Source organism: Maniola hyperantus, chromosome 24 (genome assembly GCF_902806685.2).
Source record: "Maniola hyperantus chromosome 24, iAphHyp1.2, whole genome shotgun sequence".
NCBI classification, from domain to species: domain Eukaryota; kingdom Metazoa; phylum Arthropoda; class Insecta; order Lepidoptera; family Nymphalidae; genus Maniola; species Maniola hyperantus.
Window position 1 is genome coordinate 9,313,600 of NC_048559.1, and position 24,103 is coordinate 9,337,702.

A 24,103-nucleotide genomic window follows, 5' to 3' on the forward strand; every position below is an offset into this window, starting at 1 on the left:
TATTTCTCAAGCTTTGCTAAAAGCCCATATGATGCACTAAATCGAAAGCTTTGCTCATGTCCAAAAACTACTACTATGTAAAGACCACAATGGATAACATATCACGCGCAAGTATTCTATAACTTAATTTCAGATTTCATACGTCATGTAATCTTTTAGACTGCATCATCACTTACAACCAGGTGAGATCGCAGTCTAAAAAAATGAAAAAAACCTAATATAAACGTTACATGTCTTGATCAAAAATCATAGCTTCAAACTTGCATGAAGAGGACTCTTCTTCCTATCATCATTTATCACTTGCTGTATGAGTGTTTGTAAAGTTCTACAGTGTATTTCAGGCGTCGCTAAAATTTCAAAAATATAAAAACCGTGACTGTAAACAGAAGTCTGTATAATTGTAAATGTAATCGGACGAAAGCTGCGAGTACGAAGCTGCCGGTTATAGTAAAAGTGATAATGTTTCAATGAATGGCGACGCGTGGTGTGAATCACTCGCCCTTATCAGCAGGTCGCCGACCGCCGACCCGGCCTCGCTGGTGCTGACTTTGCAGCACTTTTATTGTCGCTAGATTACGTTGAACTTGAACTATTTTTAAAAAAATCTATCTACTACAAGTTAACCCTCGACTGTGATCTCACCTGGTGCTAAGTGACCATGCAGTCTAAGATAGTAGCGGGCTAACTTGGAAGGGGTATGCAAATTTTTTTACGAAGCCCATACCTCTTATCGGTTTTTGCACGACATCGTACCGCAATGCTAAATCGTTTGGTTGGTAACTAACCACGGCTGTAGCTTCCCACCCGACCGGACCAGAAACAATTTAGAAATCATTATCAGGTCCTCAAAATGACTACGGAACTGACAATTTAGAGATTCATTTGACGTATCGAAGCTCCCGCAATACAATATTTTAATTAACGCGCTTTTAAATAAATTACATGGAATTTGAACTGAGTAAATATAAAAATTTTAAAGCCTACTACTTTTCTAGCTCTTACACATCTTTCAATATTTCAAAGTAACTGCTTGTTTGCTAAAAAATGTTCGATCCCTACCCTTTGCACATTTTTTCCCGCTGTGTCAAAGTGCATTTAAATCGTCAAATTCGCCTACCACGGGTTCAGAATAATATCCTTATCTGTAGTCTACTTGGTGTGCAATGGTAGTGTTGGTTTAAGGTGCGGGGAGACGGTGGTGGCGTCGTCGGCGGGGGGCGGTGGCGTGGTGCACGACATTGCTGTAACGCTGCGGGAGTGGCTGCAGCACTGGAAGCTGCTGTACATGGTGAGTTGACACAATTTCAACATTGGGTGTATTTTCCAAAAAACGTTTCAACCCACAATCAAGTCGAAATTGAGATATTTATTATGAACAAACTGATTATTATGGCATGTCGCATTGTAACAAAAATGCTCTGACTAGATCCTGGATATGGAACCTAATCAAAATCATAACAGTATGGACGCTAACGAAAAATACCTAGTGGTCGTGGCTAAAAACTGTGGCTGATTGAGGAAACCCATGGAGGATTCACTCTATTGAATAATAACAATACTATGAACACGACGCGACGTGCACAAAGGACAACTTACTTCTACTGGAGAGATTTTTCAGCCGTCCTAAAATGTCACGAATCTGCTAATGCTAAGTAGGTATTGAAATATTTTTGTAATCAAAAAAGTAATTAAGAGGTATCCTGGCACTCATCAAATCTGTCAGATTTAGAATAATACACGCATTCAACGTCTGCTTAAGTTTTTAGCAAAACCAAAAATTTTTGATTTTTATGTTTGTCTGTTATAGACAAACGACGAGCGGTTCAAGTTCATGGAAGTGAGCATGCGCGCTCTGTTGGAGCTGCGCGCGCAGGCCGCATCGGGGGCGTTGCCGCAGGACTTGCTGCGTCGCGTCGCGCGCACCGCCGTCTTCACCATAGACAAGGGGAACAGGTAAATATGGGAATACAAGTCCTCCAAGATACTCAGATTTATCCTGAATTCTATTAAAATTAGCAGAGAGCGATTGCAATCACATCTGATTGGCCAGCACTCGCTAACTATTGGCTACAATGCATTGTTGCAACAAGAATACTATGAATTCAGCCAACCACAACAATTTAGATTGTAATAATGATTGATGCAGATTTTCCAGACGCGATCAGCAGGCTCGTATTCAGCAGGAGTGTTTTGTGACATTTGAGTGTTTATTCTCGGTTCCAGAACGCTCGGCATGGAGCTGGCGGTGCGCACAGTCAGCGGACAGCTGGTGGACCCGCTGACGACGTCAACATTCAAGCTCAACGCGCTTCATGACGATGCCAACTCCAGGATCGACAAGAACATGGTAAGTTACATGGTAAGGTAACATTACTCCTCTTGCCTTTCATACTTCTTCTCTTTCAGAACACTCCTCTTTCCCCTTACTATTCTTCTTCTTCTTATCCTTATCCTTTTTACGAGTTCAAATAAATCGAAAGGTAATCTCGAATCGATCTTCAGCATTCAAATAAACTAACGGAAATACGTTTAACGACGTTGGTAACGAGTTTTTTGTATTACTGTTTATTTATGTCGCGACAAGCTTACACGGTCACCCCGTCTATGCCTACCCTTATCTTTAACCCAACACGATGGCGTTCAATAGAGTAGACATGAACTGGCAGCCGCTGTCGGTAGTCACTTTTTATGGACCACCCAACCCCGGTAGCGGACCGCCACCTATTGAAGCACACTTGAAGGAAGCGTGAACCCCGCGCTGATATCTTTGTAGTATGTGTCACTAGGCGTATGTGTCACGCACACAAGCGTAAGAATTTGTCTTCACTTTTTAAAATACGTTTGCCTAGCTTTGCCTATTTGGAGTATTATCTTTGGAAGTATCCAATATGTATTGTGCACCAGGAGACCACGCCGACCAGTCGGCCGACGAGCCAAACGCCCACCGTGCGCACCTACACCGTGGTGGTGAACATCAAGAACTTCGTGTGCCGCCTCAACGACACCGCGGAGCTGTCGCTCGCCCTGCACGACTCGGGCGGCAACAAGCTGACCGAGAGCGTGCTGCTCAAGTGGCCGCCCGGGCACATGGGCGCGGCCGAACTCTTCACCGCGCCCTCCACCGTCTTCACTGTTAGTACTTACTATACAAGTATTTAGTATATCACCCAGAGCAGGGAACTTTGGCATGTTAACAGATTAGGACATAATTTACTTGTACCTACAATCTACATGGTGTTTTCTGGATAGGAACCCAGAAAAAACCATCGCATAGTTTGGCATCAGGTAAAATGTATTCCGGCCTTAGATCTGCACAGCAAGTGAGTTATGTATCGTCGTTTCACGTATTGCCGTCAAGTATACAACATCAAGAAATCTCTGCGGCGGTGTTGCCATTAGATTACAAGGTTATTCAAGGGATGGACCAACAAAGTCCTGAAAGGCTGGCAACGCATTGGCGGTTCCTCTGGTGCTGCAAATGTTCATGGGCGGCGGTAATCACTTAACATCAGGTGGCCTGCTCGTTTGCTCGCTATTTATATTTTAAAAAAGTGGTGATCCCTAAAAGTTTTTTTTATTACCAATGAATAGCTGACTCGCTCAAAGAACTAAACTTGTGTAATGTCATGTTTCCAGGATCTAGGCAGTGACATAAAGAAGGAGAAGATCTTCCTAGTGTGCCACGTCGTCAGGATAGGCTCCATGGACGCGCAGAATGTGGACCACAGGTACTAGTCTATGGAATTCGATTATTATTTTATGTCAATTACTAGTTTATGCCTGCGACTTCGTACACGTACTCCCCAAACCCCCCTTTTCTCATTCTGAGAGGCGACGTTGACGTTGACGGTGACGTTGTGTTGCAGACGCAGCACGATGAGCCCTCACGTGCCGCCGCCGAGCTCGGGCAGCATGCGGCGGCCGTGCGGCGTGGCGTGCGCCGACATCACGCAGCACCTGGCGGCCGACAACGCCGACAAGGAGATACAGCTGCCCTTCTACGCGTGAGCATTCCTACTGACACGCGACAGTATTGCTACATCCTGATAGAGGAGTTCCGTCCTCTATTTCCGAAACTGTTCATCAAATCTGCAACAAACTTACATGGCACCAACATGATAGTATAGAAAAAAGATTTGTGAAAAATCGGTTCAAATTTGACGGAGTTGTGGAGTAAAATCGATATAAAATTTGATTCCTCATCCCGAAAAATCCCTAATTTTTTTCGGGATAGAAACGAATCTATATGTTAACCCAGACTATCAGTTACCACTATATCAAATTTCTTCATAATCCGTTCAGTAGTTTTTGCGCGATGCTGGCACAGACAGACAGACAAAATTTCCGAAAAAAAAATGTTTTGGGCTCTATATCGATAATAATGTTTCCCCCTGTACGCGAGCGGTGTGTAGACTCGACCAAACCAAAGGGAAACCTCCCTCTGATCGGTTGGTCGTGCTCGATAGCGCCAGCTGGGCCGATGGTTATGTCTTGAAACTTCTTTATACAGTCCAGATTGCCGAAAACTCCGTTAGTGCGAGTACTTTCGCCGGTACATTTATTCGGGAATACGTCATGAATAGTTGTCGATTGAATAGCGCCATCTAGTTGCAATTGTGGCAACCGCTACACCCCGATAAAAAATTTCAAAATATATTGAATGTACAGAAAACGTCCAGTTGCAGTTTTATTAAAAGTATTAATTTCCTTTAGATGTGAAAAGGAAAACATGGACTCGCTCCTCAAGAAGGTGATCACGAACCGCGAGCTGAAGGACCAGAAGCAGTCGCAGGGGCTGTGGGTGTTCCTGCAGATGGTGGAGGGAGACTTGAAGCAGGCAAGCACGAGTCGTTTCCGAGTACTCGATGTCCCACTGCTGGACTGCAGTCACCTCGGGACATTCTTGAGCATTCATTTTGCAAGATACGATTCTCTTTACAGATAAGACAAGAAAACCCTCACATAGTGGTGGGCAACACGGCCTTCGCGCGCAAAATGGGCTTCCCCGAGGTCATCCTGCCCGGCGACGCGCGCAACGACCTCTACGTGACGCTGTGCAGCGGCGCCTTCTCCAAGGGCGGAGGGAAGACCTCCGAGAGGAACATCGAGCTGGTGGCGCGCGTCGTGGACAAGAATGGACACACGGTGCCGGTGAGTGGAAGATTAAAAAACCCGGTCAATTGCGAGTCGAACTCGCACACGAAGTGTTCCGTACCATCGTACAAGAAGCGTCACTTTTTTTGTAATGTAATCACAAATTCACGGTTTTCGGACTTTTTTCCTTTACCAGTGTTATAAGACATTTCTCCTGACAAAATTCATGATTCTACCTCAACGCGAACTGCCCTGTAGGTTTTAATTTCTTTTACGGAGCTTGAAAGACACGACAGACAGACAGACAAAACGAAGTGATCCTTTATGGACTCCTTTTTTTTCTGAGAAGATACATTTGTAGCACCAGAAGAACTTTTCAATAATTTACGGCACTGTCCCTACTAAGTGTTCTGTAAGGTGACGTGGCGTCGTCCGCAGGGCGTGATCTCGGTGGGCGCGGGCGTGCCGCTCGTCAACGAGTACACGTCCGTCGTGTACTACCACGACGACCGGCCGCGCTGGCAGGAAGTGTTCAAGGTATCACACTGTTTGTTATACAACGTTAGTTCTAGGTAACGCTAAAACCGAAACACGTGTCGAGTATTTGTACAAAATGAATATGTATACAAAATTTCAAAATATTTAATCAAAATTTACGATGTTATAAGCTTGTTGTGTTGCGTCGTTGTCATCGCAAAACATGGTCAGTGGTCACCCCAAGCGAGCGGCCGTGAGCGAACGGGACGGCTAGCGTCGCCCGTGCGCGCTCTCGCAGCTGGTGCATGCGGTTCATTCAACTGGGTGTTCAAACTTGCAGGATTTTAAAGTATTTTTTGGCCAAAATATAACCCGTAGTAAAAATGATTGCAATCGATTCCGTTACTGATTCTGAACAAACTACTTTGCGGTTTCTCTCCCGCGCCGCTCCACTGCCGCAGGCGTCTGCTCTGTTGTCTGCTGTACCCGTAGGTAAACACTTCCAGGTGTGCCTCAACATCGACGAGTTCAAGGAGGCGCACATCGTGTTCTTGTGCCGGCACCGCAGCTCCAACGAGGCCAAGGACCGCGCCGAGAAGCACTTCGCGCTGTCGTACCTGCGGCTCATGCAGAAGGAGGGCACCACCACGCCCGACACGCAGCACAACCTCGCCGTGTACAAGGCAATCACTTTATTGAGTTACGGCAATGTACCTGCGCAGAAATCTTATTCTGAGTGGCGCGAAAATATCTCAGCCAATCATAGCGCGCGTCCGTCCGCTATTGGTCTTTGCTAACGCGCCAATTATGAGCGGGATAGTATGAATGTGTTCTTGTTTTAAGAACCTTAACATAAAGCAATAAGGGCCACATATTATTTTTGTGCCAATAGACTCATTTAGTCAAAAATGAGTATCTGCTCTATGCGCTCAACTGTAATGCGCTAGCAACAAGTGTTCTGTTCCCGGTCAGATCGACCACAAGCGCGCCTCGGGCGCCGCGGACGTGGACACGGAGGCCGCGGCGGCGTGCCTGGGGCTCCCGTCGCGCCGGGACGAGCTGCCGGCCGGCTGCGACCGCGGCCTCACGCGCGGCCCTCTCGCGCTGCTGCATCGCGACTGCTTGCTGGTCGCCACGAGGCTGTGCTCCACCAAACTCACTCAGAGAGGTAACTGCCACCTACTGTCGTGTTAGCAAACAAGAGCTATTAGATAACCCTTGTCAATAAATGCCTGACATCTGAAAGGCCGACAACGCATTGGTGGTTCCTCTGGTACTGCAAAAGTTCATGGGCGGTGGTAATCAGGGAAAAAATTTAGACTCGTATAGTGTAAAAAATACTGTAAAAATACCTATCTTACCTCACTAATATTACTGAAAATGATCAACTCGGAAACTTTGTGCCGGTTGTTGCCCGATCGCAATGGTCTACTATTGAAAAGCGTTATGTAAAAGCTTTGAAAAAATGGTATCATACTGATTGTCAGAGGAGATCCTGGGCGTGCTGAAGTGGAGCACGCACCACGCCGAGGACACGCTGCGGGAGGCGCTGACGCGGCTGCAGCGCGTGCCCAACGACGAGCTGGTGAAGTTCCTGCAGGACATCCTCGACGCGCTCTTCAGCATACTCACGCAGGTATAACTTTCTCAGACTTATATCCATTTCATTATCTACTAGGTGAACTCTGAGGTGTCTTCTTATCCAACATTCCTCAGCGCTGCGAACAGTGCGTGTTGCCAGTGACGCCATATGGATCCGAGACATGGTCGCTAACTATGGGCTTAGCAAGAAAGCTCAGAGTCACTCAGCGGGCGACGGAGAGAGCTATGTGCGGAGTTCCTCTATGTGATCAAATCGAAAATGAGGACATCCGTAAGAGAAACCAGAGAAGCCGACATAGATCAATGGATTGCGAAGCTAAAGTGGCAATGGACAGGGCAAATATTTCTGAAAACCGATAGATAGTGGGGTTCCAACGTTGACGACCACGCACTGGAAATCGCAGCGTTGGGAACCCCCCACTGGGTGGACAGGCGACATCAGACGAGTCTGCGGGAGCCGCTGGGTGGCGGCGACGCAAGACTGTGGCGTGTGGTCCCTGCAAGAGATCTATGTCCAGCAGTGGACGTCTATCGGTTGATAATAATCTTCTAGATGATCTGTCAAATTGCCAAGACGGGACCTTACAGAAGACGCGCGTGCGTGTGAATTTACAGAAGACGATTTCTGCCACATCTACATGTGTGTAATCCACCAGATCGACGAGGAGGAGCAGGAGTACAGCGAGCGCAGCTACGCCGTGCTGGTGCTGGACTGCCTGCTGCAGGTGATCGCGCTGGTGGCCGACCACAAGTACCAGCACTTCCAGCCCGTGCTGGCCGTCTACGTCGAGCGGAGCTTCTGTGACGCGCTGGCTTACGAGTGAGTGATACATTTTGTGCTATGCGCACTGATTTATCCGGGATTTCTAGCCTTTTTTTGAATAAAAGTTTGTCAAATGGTCTCAAAAAATTTCACATTCCCTCTCTTCAGATGCTGCAGGCCGCAGGAATGTAAGGGCAAGGGAGATTCAGGAACTGTTGATTGTGAATTGATATAGTATGGGTCCCAAAAATTTTTGTCTCCAACTCCTCAATTCTAATGCTCAAGATGTGTAAGAGCAAACCGAGGGGATTCAGAGACTTGATTGTGAATTGATATAGTCTGGGTCCAGAAAAATTCTTGCCCGCCCTCTATACCATTTTTGAGCCTTATTTATATTTGTTGGTGGCAGAAAACTGATATCCATTATGGTATGGACGATCCGCTCGGCGGAGCAGGGCGAGCTGGCGTCCAAGCGACTGCTGCAGTGCATGAAGTGCCTGGAGAGCCTCGCCAGGGTGCTGGTGCGCTCCCGCCAGCTGCGCGCCGCGCTCGGCTCCCGCGCCACGGCCATCTCCAGCAGCAGCATGGAGAACGGCATGGAGGAGCCGGCCTACTGCCCGCAGCTGCAGGTGAGCTCGAGCTCTATTGCTAGCGCGTTAAAGCTCATTAACATATACAAGAAACGTCTACCCTTGAAGATATGTGAAAAGTACAGCAACGAAGGCACAGACATATAACTGTCGAGTTACGGGAACGTGGCAAATCTTATAGCGAGTTACTGCAAACCTGTGGACTAGCTTTTGGAGGAATTGCGGCGGTGTTTGTTTTATTGCGTTACTAGCTGATGTCCGCGACTTCGTCCGCGTCCGCCACGCCCTGATGTCAATGAAAGCTTGTGACACAATGTTGTGCAGAACCTGCTGGAGGCGCTGGTGTGGCTGATGCGGTGCGGCGACCACGCGCTCACCTGCCAGGGCTCCGCGCTGAAGTACCTGCCGCACGCCGTGCCGCACATGATCAAGATCTACCCCGACACGCAGCTCAGGTTTTTAAACCCTTTTTTAACCGACTACCAAAAAGGAGGTGGTTCTCAACTCGGCCCTTTTTTTTGTATGTACACCGATTTTTTCGAGGTTTTCTGGACCGATTTGCAAAATTTTGTTTTAATCAACAGGGGATGTTTCCATAAAAATTCCAGGTGGTCCCATAAAAATTTCTGAATCCAACTCCTCAATCCTGATGCTGCAGCGTTACTGCCCGCCTGAGTTATCAAGATTCAAGAAGTGTTCATAATGAATTAATATTGTAAGCACCAACCAACGACTTTATGCTTGGACTCCAAGTCCCAACTCCTCAACCCTGATGATGTATAGGTTACAGCACTCCTAAGCTATAGTGATTCAGGAACTGCGGATGATGCAATATTATTTAGGTGCCAAGCATAGACTACACCATTGAACTTCGGATCCCAACTCCTCAATCCTGATGCTGCAAGATACTGAACTCCTAAGCCGTGGGGATTCGGGAATTTCTGATGATGAATTGATATTTTAGGTATCAAGCAACGGCTTCATGATAACACTCCAAGTTCGAATTCCTCAAACCTGACGATGCATGGTACAGCACTTAAACTATAAAGATTCAGGAGCTGTTCCTGGTGAAATAATACTGTAAATGGCAAACGTAGACTTCGTTATTGAATTCCAAGTCCCAACTCTTCAATGCTGATGCTGCAAGGTACTGAACTCCTAAGCCGTGTGGATTTGGAAAGTTGTGCTGGTGAATTAATATTTTAGGTACCAAGCAATATGACTACTTACACTAAAAAGCTTAAAAAAATAAATTAAAATAACCGACTTGGAAGTCGGTTATTTTAACCACTACAATCTCAAAAATAACTTTTGTTTCTACACGTGTAAAGTATGTATGAAGTCAAGCGAGCATAATAAAAGAAACTAGAGGCTAGAAATCAAAGCGTAAAGCTCGCCCGACTTCAACAACGTGTAGAAACAAAAGTTATTTTTTACTTTGTAGTGGTTTTGGAAGTCGGTTTTTTTGTAAAGTTGATTAGTTGACTTGTTCGTCATATTATGTTGCCGTTCCGTCGAAATTGGTAATTGGTTTTTTGATTACTTGCAATTTAAAAAAAAAAGCAGAGTTGACATATCATAAGAGAATAAATTGTTTAAACCGATAAGTGGCACGCTGTCCGTCACGAATCACGACAAGTTGAAGGATAATTGTAGGATTGTTTGATTTCTTTATTGCTTTTATTTATTCAGATACAAGTTAGCCCTTGACTGCAATCTCATCTGGTGGTAAGTGGTGCAGTTTGAGATGGAAGCGGCCGGACCTGGAAGGGTTATGGCAGTTTTCAGTAGTTTCAGTTTTGTAGAAACCAAAGGGGTGTGGGTTTGACCCACACCCCTTTGGTTTCTACATGGCATCGTACCGGATCGCTAAATCGCTTGGCAGCACGGCTTTGCCGGTAGGGTGGTAAGTAGCCACGGCCGAAACCTCCCACCAGACCAGACCAGGCTAGAGATTTAGGAATCTTAAAATTTCCAAACTCCCGGCAATAGAACCCGAAAGGGGAAGGCCCCTAGTAAGATCGTCGTCGTTTTGTAGCAGTGTGTGTTGTGTGTGTGTGCAGCGAGTACATAGTGTGGGCGCTGGAGGCGCTGCCGCTGGGCCGGCTGTCCAACCAGCGGCTGCACGCGCTGCTCGAGCTGGTGCGCGGGCCGCTGGGCGCCGCCGCCGGCCCGCGCGCGCGTCTGCTGCCGCACCTCGCCTCCACGCTGCGCGCGCTGCTGCGGGCGCCGGCCGAGGTGAGGCACCACCACCACCACCACCACACGCACGACACCAACACACGAGGACCATTGATTGATCAAAGGGGTCTCTGTTACTTTATTAAGCGTGGTAAAGTCCCAACGAATAGAAAGAAAGAAAGAAAAAGAAGAAGCTGTTTTCAAAACAAAATTGTTTAGTTTTTGCAATTTGCATGATATCCACATAATGTGACAAAAAAAGATTCCGACGAATTGAGAACCTCGATCAATAGTATGTAGGTTCCGTACTACTCGCAGTTTGTGGGTTCCGCAGGAGTACATAAATCTGTGTTACGAAATTAACAAATGAAGCAATAGGAGAATTGTATAAACTTCATTTCTAAATTGATACACAAGTAAAAGATCTTAAAATTTCGATAACAACAAATCCAACGAGCGAATTTTTCTTCAACACACCTAACACACAAAACATTTCAGCCTACACAAGAAATGTGTTCATGTGGGATATGTCGTTTTGTCATTAACGGCTGTGTGCACCAGCCCAGTCCGAGTCCCACAAGTGGCCGTACTGTTGAACAACCATAATATAACTCAGTTGTACTCGACGAAACATACGTTGGTTGGTAAACCTTCCTTAGTGTAACTATAACTAAGTCCTGCAAAAGCTTTAAACCCAAAGTTCGTTTTTTCGGTCCATACTTTGTCGGATTCGGATCGGGCTAGTGCACAAGCGCCTTAATTGGGTACAATCACAAATCGGGATGGGGTTTTCGGGCTTGTTGTGTTGATGGTACAGGAATTAACCATGTTGTAACAGGTATAGTTATAGGACACAACATCGTCCGTTGCGTTAGGTCGCGGTGTGTCCGTGTGTCCGTGTGTCCGTGTGTCCGTGTGTCCGTGTCCGCTCCACCGTGCGATGGTATGTATGCACATGCACCAGCTCCTGAGCCCACGCCCATGCGTCGAGGTTCGACCGACTTCCGTCATATTTGTACAGCTTTATAATATAATATAGATAACTCGCATTATGCTGTCCTCGTACATCACAGCAACATCAACTGATCTGATTGGTTGATCTTTTCCTAAAATGCTCATCCTCCTCGCAAATCTCTGATAGACAGCCACCCTTATTGCAGCTGAGTGAACAGCAAATCTTCACAATATAAATATGTCCTCAAAAGTTTGACCGCGTAAGTGAATTAAATTTGAAACTTTTTTTTGCTGAGCTGTTTTCAATGAATCGTTTCCTTTGGGTCATCTCAAAACGCTTCTCGTAGACTTGTAAAAGTTAAAAAACTTTAAAATATGTAGTAAATGTGTACAAACGATTGTCGGCCTAATCTCGATAGTGGCAGAGACGAAAGTCGGCTGTACGCCCGCGCTCGCAGATCACCAGGTAAGCCACGCCATGCACGCCGCCTGCCGCCTGCCGCACCGTCCCACGTTGTGTTGTGAAGCGAACGATAAGTCTCAGATCTTACGACAAGTTAGTATAGGGTTCTCTCTCTGTTACGTAACCCCATACAAATGACAAAGAAAAAAACCCAGTGGGCGTTAACCATTTTGAGACCTCAGTTGGTGAATAATCATAAACGAAATTATGTTAAAACATAAGATCTGCGGAGTAGTACGGAAATGATAGTTTCGTTTGTAACTCAGTGTAGGTTGCTTATTTCGGGTTTCGACAAAGTTGATAGTTTCCGAGAACCTGAACAACGCCAGTGCGTGCTAGTGGGCTTAAGTTTGATATGTTCTAGTTCGTTTTAGACTTATCGTTCGTAACAAAAATGTGGGATGCTACAGAAAATCATATCATAATGGTGAATTGAATAATAAGTATTCATTGAAAAAGTTTAAACGTTTTAAATAATTGTGGCACGTATAATTTAATAATCGTAATTCTCCATTCTTTTAAATTAATTTTCTGCTAAGAAGATTGTCTTGTACCGCACCATAATAATATGTATTTTTGGATTAAACTTCAAAGTAAAGAAGTTAAGGAGAACTGCAGTGGGGGTTTATACTTGTACTAACATTCTCTGGGTGTTTAACATTAACTAGATAGTTACACGTATCGCTTTGCATGGTACGATTTCGTTAAACAATTAAGAACATTGATGGATTTTGAGAGATAATGGTGGTTGTCATTTTTGCTCAGTAAAATATTTGATTTGACAAATCGTTACTTACGTTCGTTTTCAGTATTCAATATTTAATATTCAATAGGTTAATAATATCTGTAATGTGTAGACATGTTACTTAGCAACGTTGTTATTTGTCGAAAAATATATGCAATTTTTGATAAGTAACTGATCTACAGATTACAGATAGTGTGTAAGTGCATTTTAAAATCTGTCAATCAACAAAGATATACTTAGTTCTTAAATTGACTTCAACGTTAAGTTTATACATGTTTTATCCAAGTTGTAGTTTTTGCTAAGTATAACTTTTCTCTTAGATAGGTAACGTCAAATTCTATTGTTCTAATTCACGAAACGACCGCTCGGCCTCGGTAGTGGTTGGCCGGCAAACAACTCGAGCATTGACGTGATTGGTTGGCGAATGGCGGGTGCACTCGATTGGTTGATTAGTCGGCGCGAATGCACGCGATTGGTTGATACATTCGCCAATTTCCTCCCACCGCTGCTTCAAGTCCAAGTTGTTTGGCCACTATGTTGACGCATTTGTATGCGTAAAGTAATATAGAGAGAGCCAGCGGGTGCCAGACCTTCGTTATTTTATAACAGCTGAAAGTTAATCTGTGTATTGTCCCCAACACTGGGAGGAACGTTTGTTTGGATCATGGTGGCTTTGGGACATAACAGGTAATAAAGATGTAAAAAATCTTAAGTCAGTACGCAGATAAACTTTTAGCTTTTATAAAATAAGGAAGGTCTGGCACGCGCTGGCTCCGAGTCCATAAACCGTGTCGCAGTTGACACTGAGCGCCACGCACACTGTAACAATGTGTACAGATGCAGTGTGCACTCACACACACATACACAAACGGTCTTCGTGAAATAGAACATATTATGTAACAAGTGTAATCAGTCACGTCCTAATATACTAAGGCCTAAGCACCAGCATCTTGAGGTATGCACACAAATCGTGGCCTTAACTATCACAAAACTGTTTGATCACAAGTAATATAATAATATCCATACTTCTTTACATTATAATGTATCGTTTTACGCACATCTTTACTTATCATGTAATATCAACGTCTTTTTGATGAACTTTTGCTGTATAATGAGGTCTCCATAACATCAAATCCAGTTTTAGTAAAACACATTTTGTCAGTTTCGTTCTTATAAACAATCTTTGTACGTAACTAAAGTGATGGGTCTAAATAGTACGCAAAAATGACTTCTCACGCGCCGTTTCAACTCTATGGGTCAACTGTCATCTCAAAAGTACGGTTCACCTTAGAAATAAGGACTAAAATCGTACTTTTGACATGAACTTTGACACATAAAGTTAACACGGAGCGTGAGAAGTCATTTTATACGCATTATAGCATTAGTCGACTAAACACGTGAGTTCTGCCGGGGCAGATATTATATACAGTTATAGCATTACTTGTCGCCCTCGTCTATACAGATTACAGACTTTCCTTGTCGCCCTCGTCTATACAGACTACAGACTTTCCTTGTCGCCCTCGTCTATACAGACTACAGACTTTCCTTGTCGCCCTCGTCTATACAGACTACAGACTTTCCTTGTCGCCCTCGTCTATACAGACTACAGACTTTCCAACATCAAATGAAGTTCAATAACTGAGGAATAAAGACGTTTTGACAGTGAAAGTTTATTTGGCTCTCAAAAATTAGTCCAAGTTAAAAGATAAGCTAGGTGCAAATAAAGCTCTGTGAATAACTAAAGTAAACTGTTGCTGCGATCGTTAGTCATCAATCACAATCATTTGATCATTATTTATCAGATCTAAAAAAATAATCATAGTCATAGTAATGATTCACTTTCCTCCATAGTCCATAGTCCATACCTACTTTCTTAATTACTAAAAATTAAAAAGGTCACTAATAAAAAGTACAGCCGACTCTCATTAGGTGTGTTCTAAATGTTTATATTTTTTGCATTAATAGTATTTGTTGCGATAAGATTTGTTCACTGTTCAGGGCTGAGCTTACGATGCGAGGCGCTTTATGTGTTTCCTGCGAGTTGCGACCGATAACGTGCTGTCACAACGTGGATCGTTGTTACGATTAAAAAATATATATATTTCACATAGGATTTAATTTAATTATGATATATACTGGATATGAAATACAGAAAGTGTTCGAACTTTGACAACCGCCAATTTGACGGCGGAGTAGCCCTGTTACGGCTATGTTCAATGAACGACTGACTGTCCCTGGTCCCTGGTCCCTGGTCCCTGGTCCCTGGTCCCTGGTCCCAGGCGAACTCGCAGCAGCCTGCTAGTATTAGCACATTTGCTAGTCATTCGAACGTGTAGGTTTCTTACTTTTCTATTAGCTCGTTACGATGAACGGGTACAAGTTTTACATGATAAGTAAGTGTTGAGTATATATTATTTAGTTGTGTTTTGTGTGTGTGCATGACTTTTTTTTTTTTTTTTTTTTAGAATAAGAATAATTTATTTTGAATTACACGTGTGAATCGATTCTGTAGTAGTTTAGCTAGAAATAAGAAGTATCAACTGTGCTAAAAATAAAATTAGTGTTTTAATAATTAAAAAATTGTAAAAGATTCGACCTTAACTTTTGGGTTGACGGAGTGATGATGAAGAAATTAAATTATAAAATTTTCAAAAAAAAATGCGCTTTTTGAAACTGGACTTTGCTTGCAATTTTAGTTTAGTAATCCATAGTAATATTATAAATTCGAAAGTATGTCTGTGTGTCTGCTCGCTGCATTCACGGCCCAACCGTTCAACAGATTTTGATGAAATTTGGTATACAAGGTACATCCCGAGGACGGTCATAGGCTACTTTTTATCCCGGAAAATTAAAGAGTTTTCATAGGATTAAAAAAAACCTAAATCAATGTGAACGTGTGTTAAAATTAATCTAAAAAATATGTTTTGTTAGTGGTAGAATTTGTGTTGTCCGATTTCTCACTAGTTCACCTTTTGTGTTCCGTCACTTACTAACCAGTGTGTTTGTGTGTTGGATTGTACTGTTTTATTTGTATGTATATAATTAACCTATGATTATTAGCACACGTTTCAGTTTGCAATAATCTACACTGCAATACCTCTCTACACTACCCTCCACCACCCAGCGCCATTGTTGACATTCACATGTTTACTGTGTGCGGATACACTACACACACTTACACACACTTTGTACCATCTCTAATGGTGCCGGATCGGACGTACGCTTCTAATGTTCGCAGAGTGAGTGGGACAGAAAGTTTTCTGATATAATATGCGACCGGAATAAAAGTCTAATTCACACATAAAATATTATTATTAGTATTATTATACACATCTATGATTTTACTCAATAACTTTTACATACTCGTACTGATATAAGTATTTATTTATTTATCAATATTTACGTAATATACACACAAAATTAACTTTTAATAAACAATTTTAGAACATAAATTAACGTGAAGTTTGAATTTAAAACTGTTTGTTTTTTACTTTTAAACCATTTTTAAAGTAACAATGAACGGGTTTTGACGTTTTTTGTTTTATTATAACAATAACAAAGCGAGCTTTCGATGTCGCCATTGTGTGTGCAAACTGCAGATGTGTAGCGACTAGCATGTGTTGTACACAGATTAAAGGAAAAAGATAGAAGAAACGGCACTCTAACATCGACCTTGTGGTTGCTATCAACACAGTTGGTGTTGCTCTCAAGGTTTGGTGCTAGACGTCACTGACAGCAAACACCCAAACGCGTCGCGCAATTCAATTTTTATGAACTACTTGGTTCGAGAGGACTGAGTTCCTCTTTCTACCTTTTTCTTTAGTCTGTGGTGTTATAGTTCGTCAAATTCTAAAATAACTTTATAAACTCCAATTTTATAAAATGTTCAGAACCTCGAGTTTAGTAGTGAAAGTGATAGTGAAGGAAGCCCGCTCACTACACCGTACGTTTAACGAACTCTACAGATGTGTTACGGCTCGCACAGATGTGTTACGGCTCGCACAGATGTGTTACGGCTCGCACAGATGTGTTACGGCTCGCACAGATGTGTTACGGCTCGCACAGATGTGTTACGGCTCGCACAGATGTGTTACGGCTCGCACAGATGTGTTACGGCTCGCGCACGCACACCCAATTTGTACCTTTTTTTAAAAAGATATTTATATTATAATCTTTTTAGAGAAGATTTCTCAATCATCAAATAATCTGTACCCGAGTTAATTATTTCAGATTCTTATTATTCTAAATATTTATCAACAGGTTACGAGTTTATATTGGTTAGCAATAATCAGCATCACGATAAAAAGTCGAAAACATTATGACGACAAAACTTAGTCCAAATTGGATGTGTTTGCGCGAGCCCTGGTTCTTATACCAACTTTATAACAATTGTTTACAAACTAACATGTTTCAGCATAGGTACTTACTACAGAGAATTAAATATCCAAAATCAAAGTGCTTTCTGAGATGTTAGTTTGTATTTTTTTTATTTGGTTTATGCTTGTAAAGAAACCCCGATAAATAGCGTAACAATTATTATGAAGAGTTTACACATTATTGTCATTGAAATAAAGATTTATTTATTTACTTTTTAAATAAGTACCTACTTGGTACATATTTGTATAATATCATATTGTGTAAACTGTTCAAAATGCTAACATTCTGCTTCTTCAACTGATCATAGTGTACTTGTCACTTTAAAGCCGAACTAATATATCGGAATAAGTACGTGTGGTCACCGCCGGCGCCGGGGCCGGGGCGGGGGCCGGGGCCGGGGCCGGGGCCGGCGCCGGGGCCGGGGCGGGGCCGGCGCCGGGGCCGGGGCGGGTTACACTCAAATATGTCAATGTTTCCCGCCTGCATGCGGTTGCTGACTACATATAGTTGGGCCAATATGAACGTGCGACCATAATAACAGAAACTAGAAATCAAAGCGTGAAGTTCGCCCGACTTCAACATACATACACGTGTAGAAACGAAAGTTATTTTTTACTTTGTAGTGGTTTTGGAAGTCGGTTTTTTAAATATATTTTTTATTATAAAAGCTTTTAGAAAGAACATTACTGCCAGATCCAGCTATTGTTGAGACTAATGACGCCCAAACACCATATGGATACTGACCATCGTTCAGGAGTTGAGACCGGTCGGGCCATGGCGTAGATAGAGTAATCAAGGTAGATACAGGAACGTTTGCTTTCTCGTTCACACTAAAAAGAGAGCACAGATAAAGTTACTAATGTGATAAACAGAGACGCAGCTAAACTCTTTTTTGTCCCTTATCGTGTAACTGGTTTTTTTCAAGAATACATACAACTTACATACAAGGCATGCAACTTTAGTTGCGAAACAAACTTTGAGAATTTGGTGCGTAATTGTATTTCTCATGAGTTATTTACTTGTTTTCACATAAAAAACGTTTAATACAAATTATGTTGATCGGTTAATACAAATTGACTACTAAACAATGGTAATAATTGTCGTGTTATTCATCGTTACGTCGTACTATCGCTATCTCATACGCGGTTACACAGTACTTAAATCTACCTATTATTCTATCTACGGGCCATGGTTATCTTTTTCCAGTCTTTGTCGATTTGTCTCGATCACACGTACCTAAAAGAACAATCAGTTAAACCCTCGGCTCAGTACACCGTGATCAGTTCGCGTACACGTATCGGGCTTGGCGCGACGCGCGACGGTGTGGTGTGTGCACAGCTGGACAACGCGGCGCACAAGACGCGCTCGGCGGACAAGGCGGCGCGGCTGCTGGGCGCCGACACGGCCAGCCTGCTCGACCACACGCAGCAGATGCAGATCGTATGTACATGTCCTTCCAAGCTTGCGTGTATGAGGTGGTGACACGGCCAGCCTGCTCAACAACACACAGCTTATTATGCAGACCGTATGTATACCTCCTTCTGGGTTTACGCACGCAGACGGTTGCTATGCAATGCAACGCTCGAGTCGCGTTCAGAGGATAAACAGTGACACGGCCAGTCTGTTCGACCATATGCAGCAAATGCAGATAGGATGTACATCTCTCTCTGTGCTGCACACACTAGCTGTTGCCGCGCAATGCGCCGCACAAGTCACGCTTGGCGGCCACACGTAGCAGATGCAGATCGTGTGTATATCTCTCTACGCTTGCGTACAGAGATGGTTGCTTCACGACGAGGCGCACAAATCGCGCTCGCTGAACAAAGGCTGACACGGCCAGCCTGCTAGAGTACGCGCTAATTTACTCACCTTAGCTCACTTCTGGAATGACCTTGGGGTAACCTTGTTAGCAGAGTCATTTCTGACACGAGGCTGGTGAACCAAGGTAGATTGTAAGTAACCTTCTTCAACTAGGCCAGTTTCCGCACTAAGGCGGAAGCTACGCCGGTAGAGCAGTGCGGAAGGTTAGAAGACACTTGCGGTCGCGTTTTGCGACAGTCAATATGACATCAACTCAATCCTAGACCAAAAATTGGCAAATTGACGTAGATGCTTCAAAGTTCGATGAATCGACATATCATAATATTATGGTCAAGTGCTCAGCATAGTTTTCCGCTAATGTAATTTAAACTTCCCCGTTATTCTGTCTGCATAGGTTTGTTAAGGCACGACGTCCATATAATTTAGATTTACGTCATTGTTACGCTTATTTGCTAAATTAGAATAAGAAGAATAATTTATTTTGAATTTAGAATTTAGACACAAGAAACGAGTTTCCTACCCTCTGCACTAGGGTAAATAAAGATAATATAGCCTAACTCTAATAGTATTCGAAATTAATAATTTCAAACAGTTTGTTACTTAACGCAGCGCGGTTGAAGTGGAAACTTGAAAAAGGTTGGTTGATTCAATATTTCTCCACTTTTTAGTTTTTGCAATTTGTTTGTTTTTACTACGCACAGTTTTATAAGAGCACTCATTCTATCACCACTTCCAACGCTTTTTGTTTAAATTACTTTCTACATTTCAATCCTCGAAAGGAAGCACAATTTTCTGTTTATATGATGTGTCCACACAGGTGCAAAATTCGACAATATGTTTTAGGAGACTGGTAATCTATTCGAACGCACTCAGAAAATACTTTAAAGAGATTGATGCTTAGTATTTGAGAAGGGAGTTAACAAAAAATCGGAAAAGATAATAATTAATTTGTCCATAAAATTGACATCTTTCAATTTAATATTGAAGTGAACACTTCAGTGGTGTTATGCGATGTCCTTTTATCCTTTCGACTTTTTCCATCTTTTTGATAAACACGTATTATTTTCGGTACAAAAGTACCACGTGAGATCTTAAGGAGAAGTTGACTACGGTTAAATGATAGTGTTCGAAAATTTGTACCTGTGGGGAAGAGGAATCCGCTCAGCCGGTTACAAGAGTGGAGCCGTTTCCCCAGGTGGAGCTGTGCGTGGAGACTCTGGGCGAGGTGGTGTCGCTGCTGGCGCGGGCCGACGTCGGCGCCGTGGAGGCGGACCGCGGCGAGCTGGCGCGCTCGTTGCTGCCGACCGTGCTGCGCATCGCTGCCACCATGATGCGGGACCGCAACAAGGAGGACACTACCTCCAATGATGACCCCTTGCTGGTGAGATACCGACCCACCCATGGTTCCGTCAACTCCGCGGGTAGGTGTCGAATTGTGGAAAGGTGACCTGTACTAGTTTTTGGCGTGTTTTTCAGACACCTTGTAAATTTTAGGACAGGGACAAAAATCGAAAAAACACGAAAAACGCGCGTCAAATCTGGACGGACAAGACGTCCGCTTTTCTTTTTTTTGTGTATTTGTGTAACGGTTGACACAAAATTTGACTGCTAAGTGCAACTGTCATTCTTCTATTGAAGTTGTAGAACCCTAGCAGAATTTCTTGTGAAGAGTCGAGGTTTCTCAAAAGATTTTCCTGATAGTTCTAAGCTCCGATCTCTAATAAGAGATGAGGTTTCCGGCAGCAGTGGGGTGTTAACAGGCCGTTACTCGTGACAGCGCAAGCTGATCTGCGTGCTGCTGGACATGGTGCGGCAGATGTCGGAGGCGCAGTACGCGGTGGTGACGCGCGCGCTGGACGCGGAGGGCGCGGGCCGCTCCAACTCGCTGGTGAGCGACGCGCTGGCGCTCATGCTGGCGCTGCTGCAGCGACCCGTGTTCCGCCCGCACTGGGCCGACATGCTGCATCTGCAGCACCACGTCATGCTGCATGCGTTGAGGTAAATCAACATTTTTATTAATATTTTTGTGATAGTTGCTAGAGATTTTTCTTAGGGCTATATGATACACTTACAGACGCAAAAAGTTGCAACTTATAATTTGCGATTGACTTAAACCACCTTCTAGTGATATGCTAAGCTGCGATCTGCCTGTATCACAGTAAGGAGCTTCAATGTTAGTCTTTGACGTCATTAATATTCTAGCGGCATTTCCATAGATCTGCCCGTGGCACAATTCTAGCAATAATGTGTTGTCAGGTTGCTAGCGTCGACGCTCCGCGACAACCTGTGCTCGCTGGGCGAAGCGGACACGGACGCGCTCAACACTGTGCACGGCATCCTGCAGGAGTGGTTCAGCGTGGTGGGCGCCGTGGCCGCGTCGCCTGCCATCCAGCTGGAGGCGCTGCCGGCCGCCAGGCGCCAGAGGGCGGTCACGCTGTATGGCGATATAAGGAGAAGTGCTGCCGCGCTGCTGGCTGAGATGTGGTTCAACTTGGGTGAGTCGTTTTGTCTGCGGGGTACAAAACTGGGTCATCTTTTATTACGATTCTTCTTCGTATGATTCTACTAGATTACGCGATTACTTTTACTGATAACTCCATATGTCTCGCAAATCTCATTCTTGTTTTGTTAATAGTGAAATATTTTAAACATCAACATTGTTTATTTATGACAATATCGGTGTTCCCCAGAGAGTCACAAGCGATACTTCATCGGGCCGCTGGTGGGGCCGTTCCTGGAGGTGTCGTTTCTGCGCGACGAGGAAGTGAGAAACACGACTATTCCACTGTTCTTTGACATGATGCAGACCGAGTACAAGTACACTGCTGAAATTGGTAAGATAAATGACAAAGCCTAATATTCAAATTGGGTACCATTGTAAAACTAAAGCTACGAGCACAATTCACCTCTTACAATCTACTCTTACTTAGTTTTGAGAGATTATACGTGTACTTAAATTTCGGATGCCCATTGAAAATAATTACCGACAATGGCTGACAGTTTGTGTCTCACATATTTACCGTTTGCATTTAATTGAGATTTTCATTTTGGGGGCTGGCAATCATGTTATTTGTCAGGTAACCCCCCTAAAAGCCGCTTGATGTCTCGGACCGGTCCAAACTTCTCGGTCTAAGGCATATATGTTGTACGCGTTGTTTATTGAATATGTTTGGTCTCAGGCGAGGGCAACCTGCGCTCGTTCGAGAACGAGCTGATAGACAAGCTGGACGTGCTGGCGGAGGCGGGGCGCGGCGACGCGGCGTGGCGTGCGCGCTTCGTGTCGCTCTGCGGCGCGCTGTGCGCTGCGCACGAGCCGCTGAGGTAAGGGCTTCACCCTACCATTATCTGCACATCACTTCACACAGATGGTAGGGCACGGGGAGTGGACGTTAAACTTGATGATGCCCGCCATTTCGTCTGCGTGGATTTGGGTTTTTAAGAATCCCGCGGGAACTCTTTAGTATAAAAAGTAGTCTATGTTAATTCTGAGTATAAGGTATCTTCAACGAAATCAGTTCAGTGATTTTGGCGTGAAAAAGTAATAAACATTGAAATTTTCACATTCGTAATATTACTAGAATTTAATTTTCATGAAATTGTGTAGGGACATCGGCACGGACCTGGTGGCGGCGGCGGCCAGGCAGCTGGACGCCTTGTTGCAGTACCGCGCGGCGCCCACTCACCATCGCATGTACCTGATCACCAGCGTGCTGCGGTTCTACGAGGAGATCGAGAGACCGCACATGTACATACGGTGAGTTCAACACTACATCTCATTGCTGCTGTATTGATGAAGCCCTTCTTCAGAGTATTACGTACGATACATTGCGGATTTAGGTAGTGTAATAATAGCGCTAAGTTCCTGGGGTTAAAACTTCGTTAGCGTGATTCAGGTTTCGTAGTGAGTGATTGAAGATACTTGTGGTGCCATCTAGTTAGATCGTTGTGAGTAGTCCGTCGTAGAGTCGTATCGTGCCACACCACCTAGCATCACACTAGCATCCACTGTTGCCACCAGCTACGTGCATCGTCTGGCGGCCATGCACCGCGCGTCGCAGCACTGGGCGGAGGCGGGGCTCACGCTGCAGCTGCACGCCAAGCTGCTGGACTGGAGCGAGACGCCCCTGCCGCCGCGCCTCAGGCACCCCGCCGCGCCGCTCGACCATCGCACGCATCTGGAGCTGAAGGTAACGCCTCTTCTGAATCTTACGAATTACAGACTCCTTCGATGTGATTGGATGCACAAGTGGGCACTTCAACTCGGTACAATCTCGTAGCTAATAACCTCCCACAGCCTCGCACGGAGTCTCTACCACAAGAAATTGACATCACCTTCTATATTTTATGATCGCGTGTTACGTCACACAAACAAGCTTCGTAATCTCTCTTACCCCGCCCCCCGACGCCTGGTACTTCTCCATCTCTCACCTCTCACTACAGCCAGGTGTTTGTGCGCCACGTGAATGCAAATTATAGTGACTTCCTGCTGTTTTCCCTTATCTAACAGTTCTAACACCATGTAAGTCGTCATTGCCATCCGAGAGCAACATAAACTCTTACGTCAGTTTCTCCTTTAAATACATATAATAGTAAGCGGCAGAAAGCTCAAATTCCTTCTTCCTTCGTAGATTTCGCTGTACGAGGAGGTAGCTCGGCTCCTGGACTCGGGCCACCAGTGGGAACTGGCGGTGGAGGTGGTCAAAGAATTAGTCCAGGTGTACGAGAGGCGAGGGATGGGGTACGAAGCCCTGGCCGAGCTGCACGAGCAGTTGGCGAGACTGTACCGCGCCCCGCTTCGGGAGACCAGGCTGAGGCACTCCTACTTCCGCGTGAAGTACCTCGGCAGAGGCTTCCCTCAGCACCTGAGGCATCCCAAGGTAAGATCGCTCGACTCGGTTGACGGTGTGTTGTGAGGAACAAAGAGACAATGATGTGAACATGGCGAGACTGTACCGCGCCCCGCTTCGGGAGACCAGGCTGAGGCACTCCTACTTCCGCGTGAAGTACCTCGGCAGAGGCTTCCCTCAGCACCTGAG

The 24,103-nt window shown here is 44.5% G+C and overlaps 1 protein-coding gene across 1 annotated transcript in view; it reads left to right on the forward strand.

Annotated features, from left to right (window-relative positions):
• The window catches only part of mbc (myoblast city), a 46,928-nt gene that overhangs the window by 10,725 nt on the left and 12,100 nt on the right, over nucleotides 1-24,103 (forward strand). Inside the window, exons 3-27 of the mRNA XM_069506788.1 lie at nucleotides 1,183-1,288; nucleotides 1,808-1,953; nucleotides 2,224-2,347; nucleotides 2,905-3,132; nucleotides 3,637-3,728; nucleotides 3,867-4,004; nucleotides 4,714-4,837; nucleotides 4,942-5,151; nucleotides 5,533-5,631; nucleotides 6,078-6,254; nucleotides 6,544-6,739; nucleotides 7,059-7,207; nucleotides 7,830-7,993; nucleotides 8,346-8,565; nucleotides 8,851-8,981; nucleotides 10,590-10,764; nucleotides 18,585-18,686; nucleotides 20,263-20,448; nucleotides 20,845-21,065; nucleotides 21,324-21,562; nucleotides 21,758-21,901; nucleotides 22,247-22,388; nucleotides 22,672-22,821; nucleotides 23,086-23,254; nucleotides 23,696-23,944. Of these exons, the coding sequence (XP_069362889.1) occupies nucleotides 1,183-1,288; nucleotides 1,808-1,953; nucleotides 2,224-2,347; nucleotides 2,905-3,132; nucleotides 3,637-3,728; nucleotides 3,867-4,004; nucleotides 4,714-4,837; nucleotides 4,942-5,151; nucleotides 5,533-5,631; nucleotides 6,078-6,254; nucleotides 6,544-6,739; nucleotides 7,059-7,207; nucleotides 7,830-7,993; nucleotides 8,346-8,565; nucleotides 8,851-8,981; nucleotides 10,590-10,764; nucleotides 18,585-18,686; nucleotides 20,263-20,448; nucleotides 20,845-21,065; nucleotides 21,324-21,562; nucleotides 21,758-21,901; nucleotides 22,247-22,388; nucleotides 22,672-22,821; nucleotides 23,086-23,254; nucleotides 23,696-23,944 (4,081 nt within the window). The remainder of the gene's footprint in view (nucleotides 1-1,182; nucleotides 1,289-1,807; nucleotides 1,954-2,223; nucleotides 2,348-2,904; nucleotides 3,133-3,636; nucleotides 3,729-3,866; nucleotides 4,005-4,713; nucleotides 4,838-4,941; nucleotides 5,152-5,532; nucleotides 5,632-6,077; nucleotides 6,255-6,543; nucleotides 6,740-7,058; nucleotides 7,208-7,829; nucleotides 7,994-8,345; nucleotides 8,566-8,850; nucleotides 8,982-10,589; nucleotides 10,765-18,584; nucleotides 18,687-20,262; nucleotides 20,449-20,844; nucleotides 21,066-21,323; nucleotides 21,563-21,757; nucleotides 21,902-22,246; nucleotides 22,389-22,671; nucleotides 22,822-23,085; nucleotides 23,255-23,695; nucleotides 23,945-24,103) is intronic.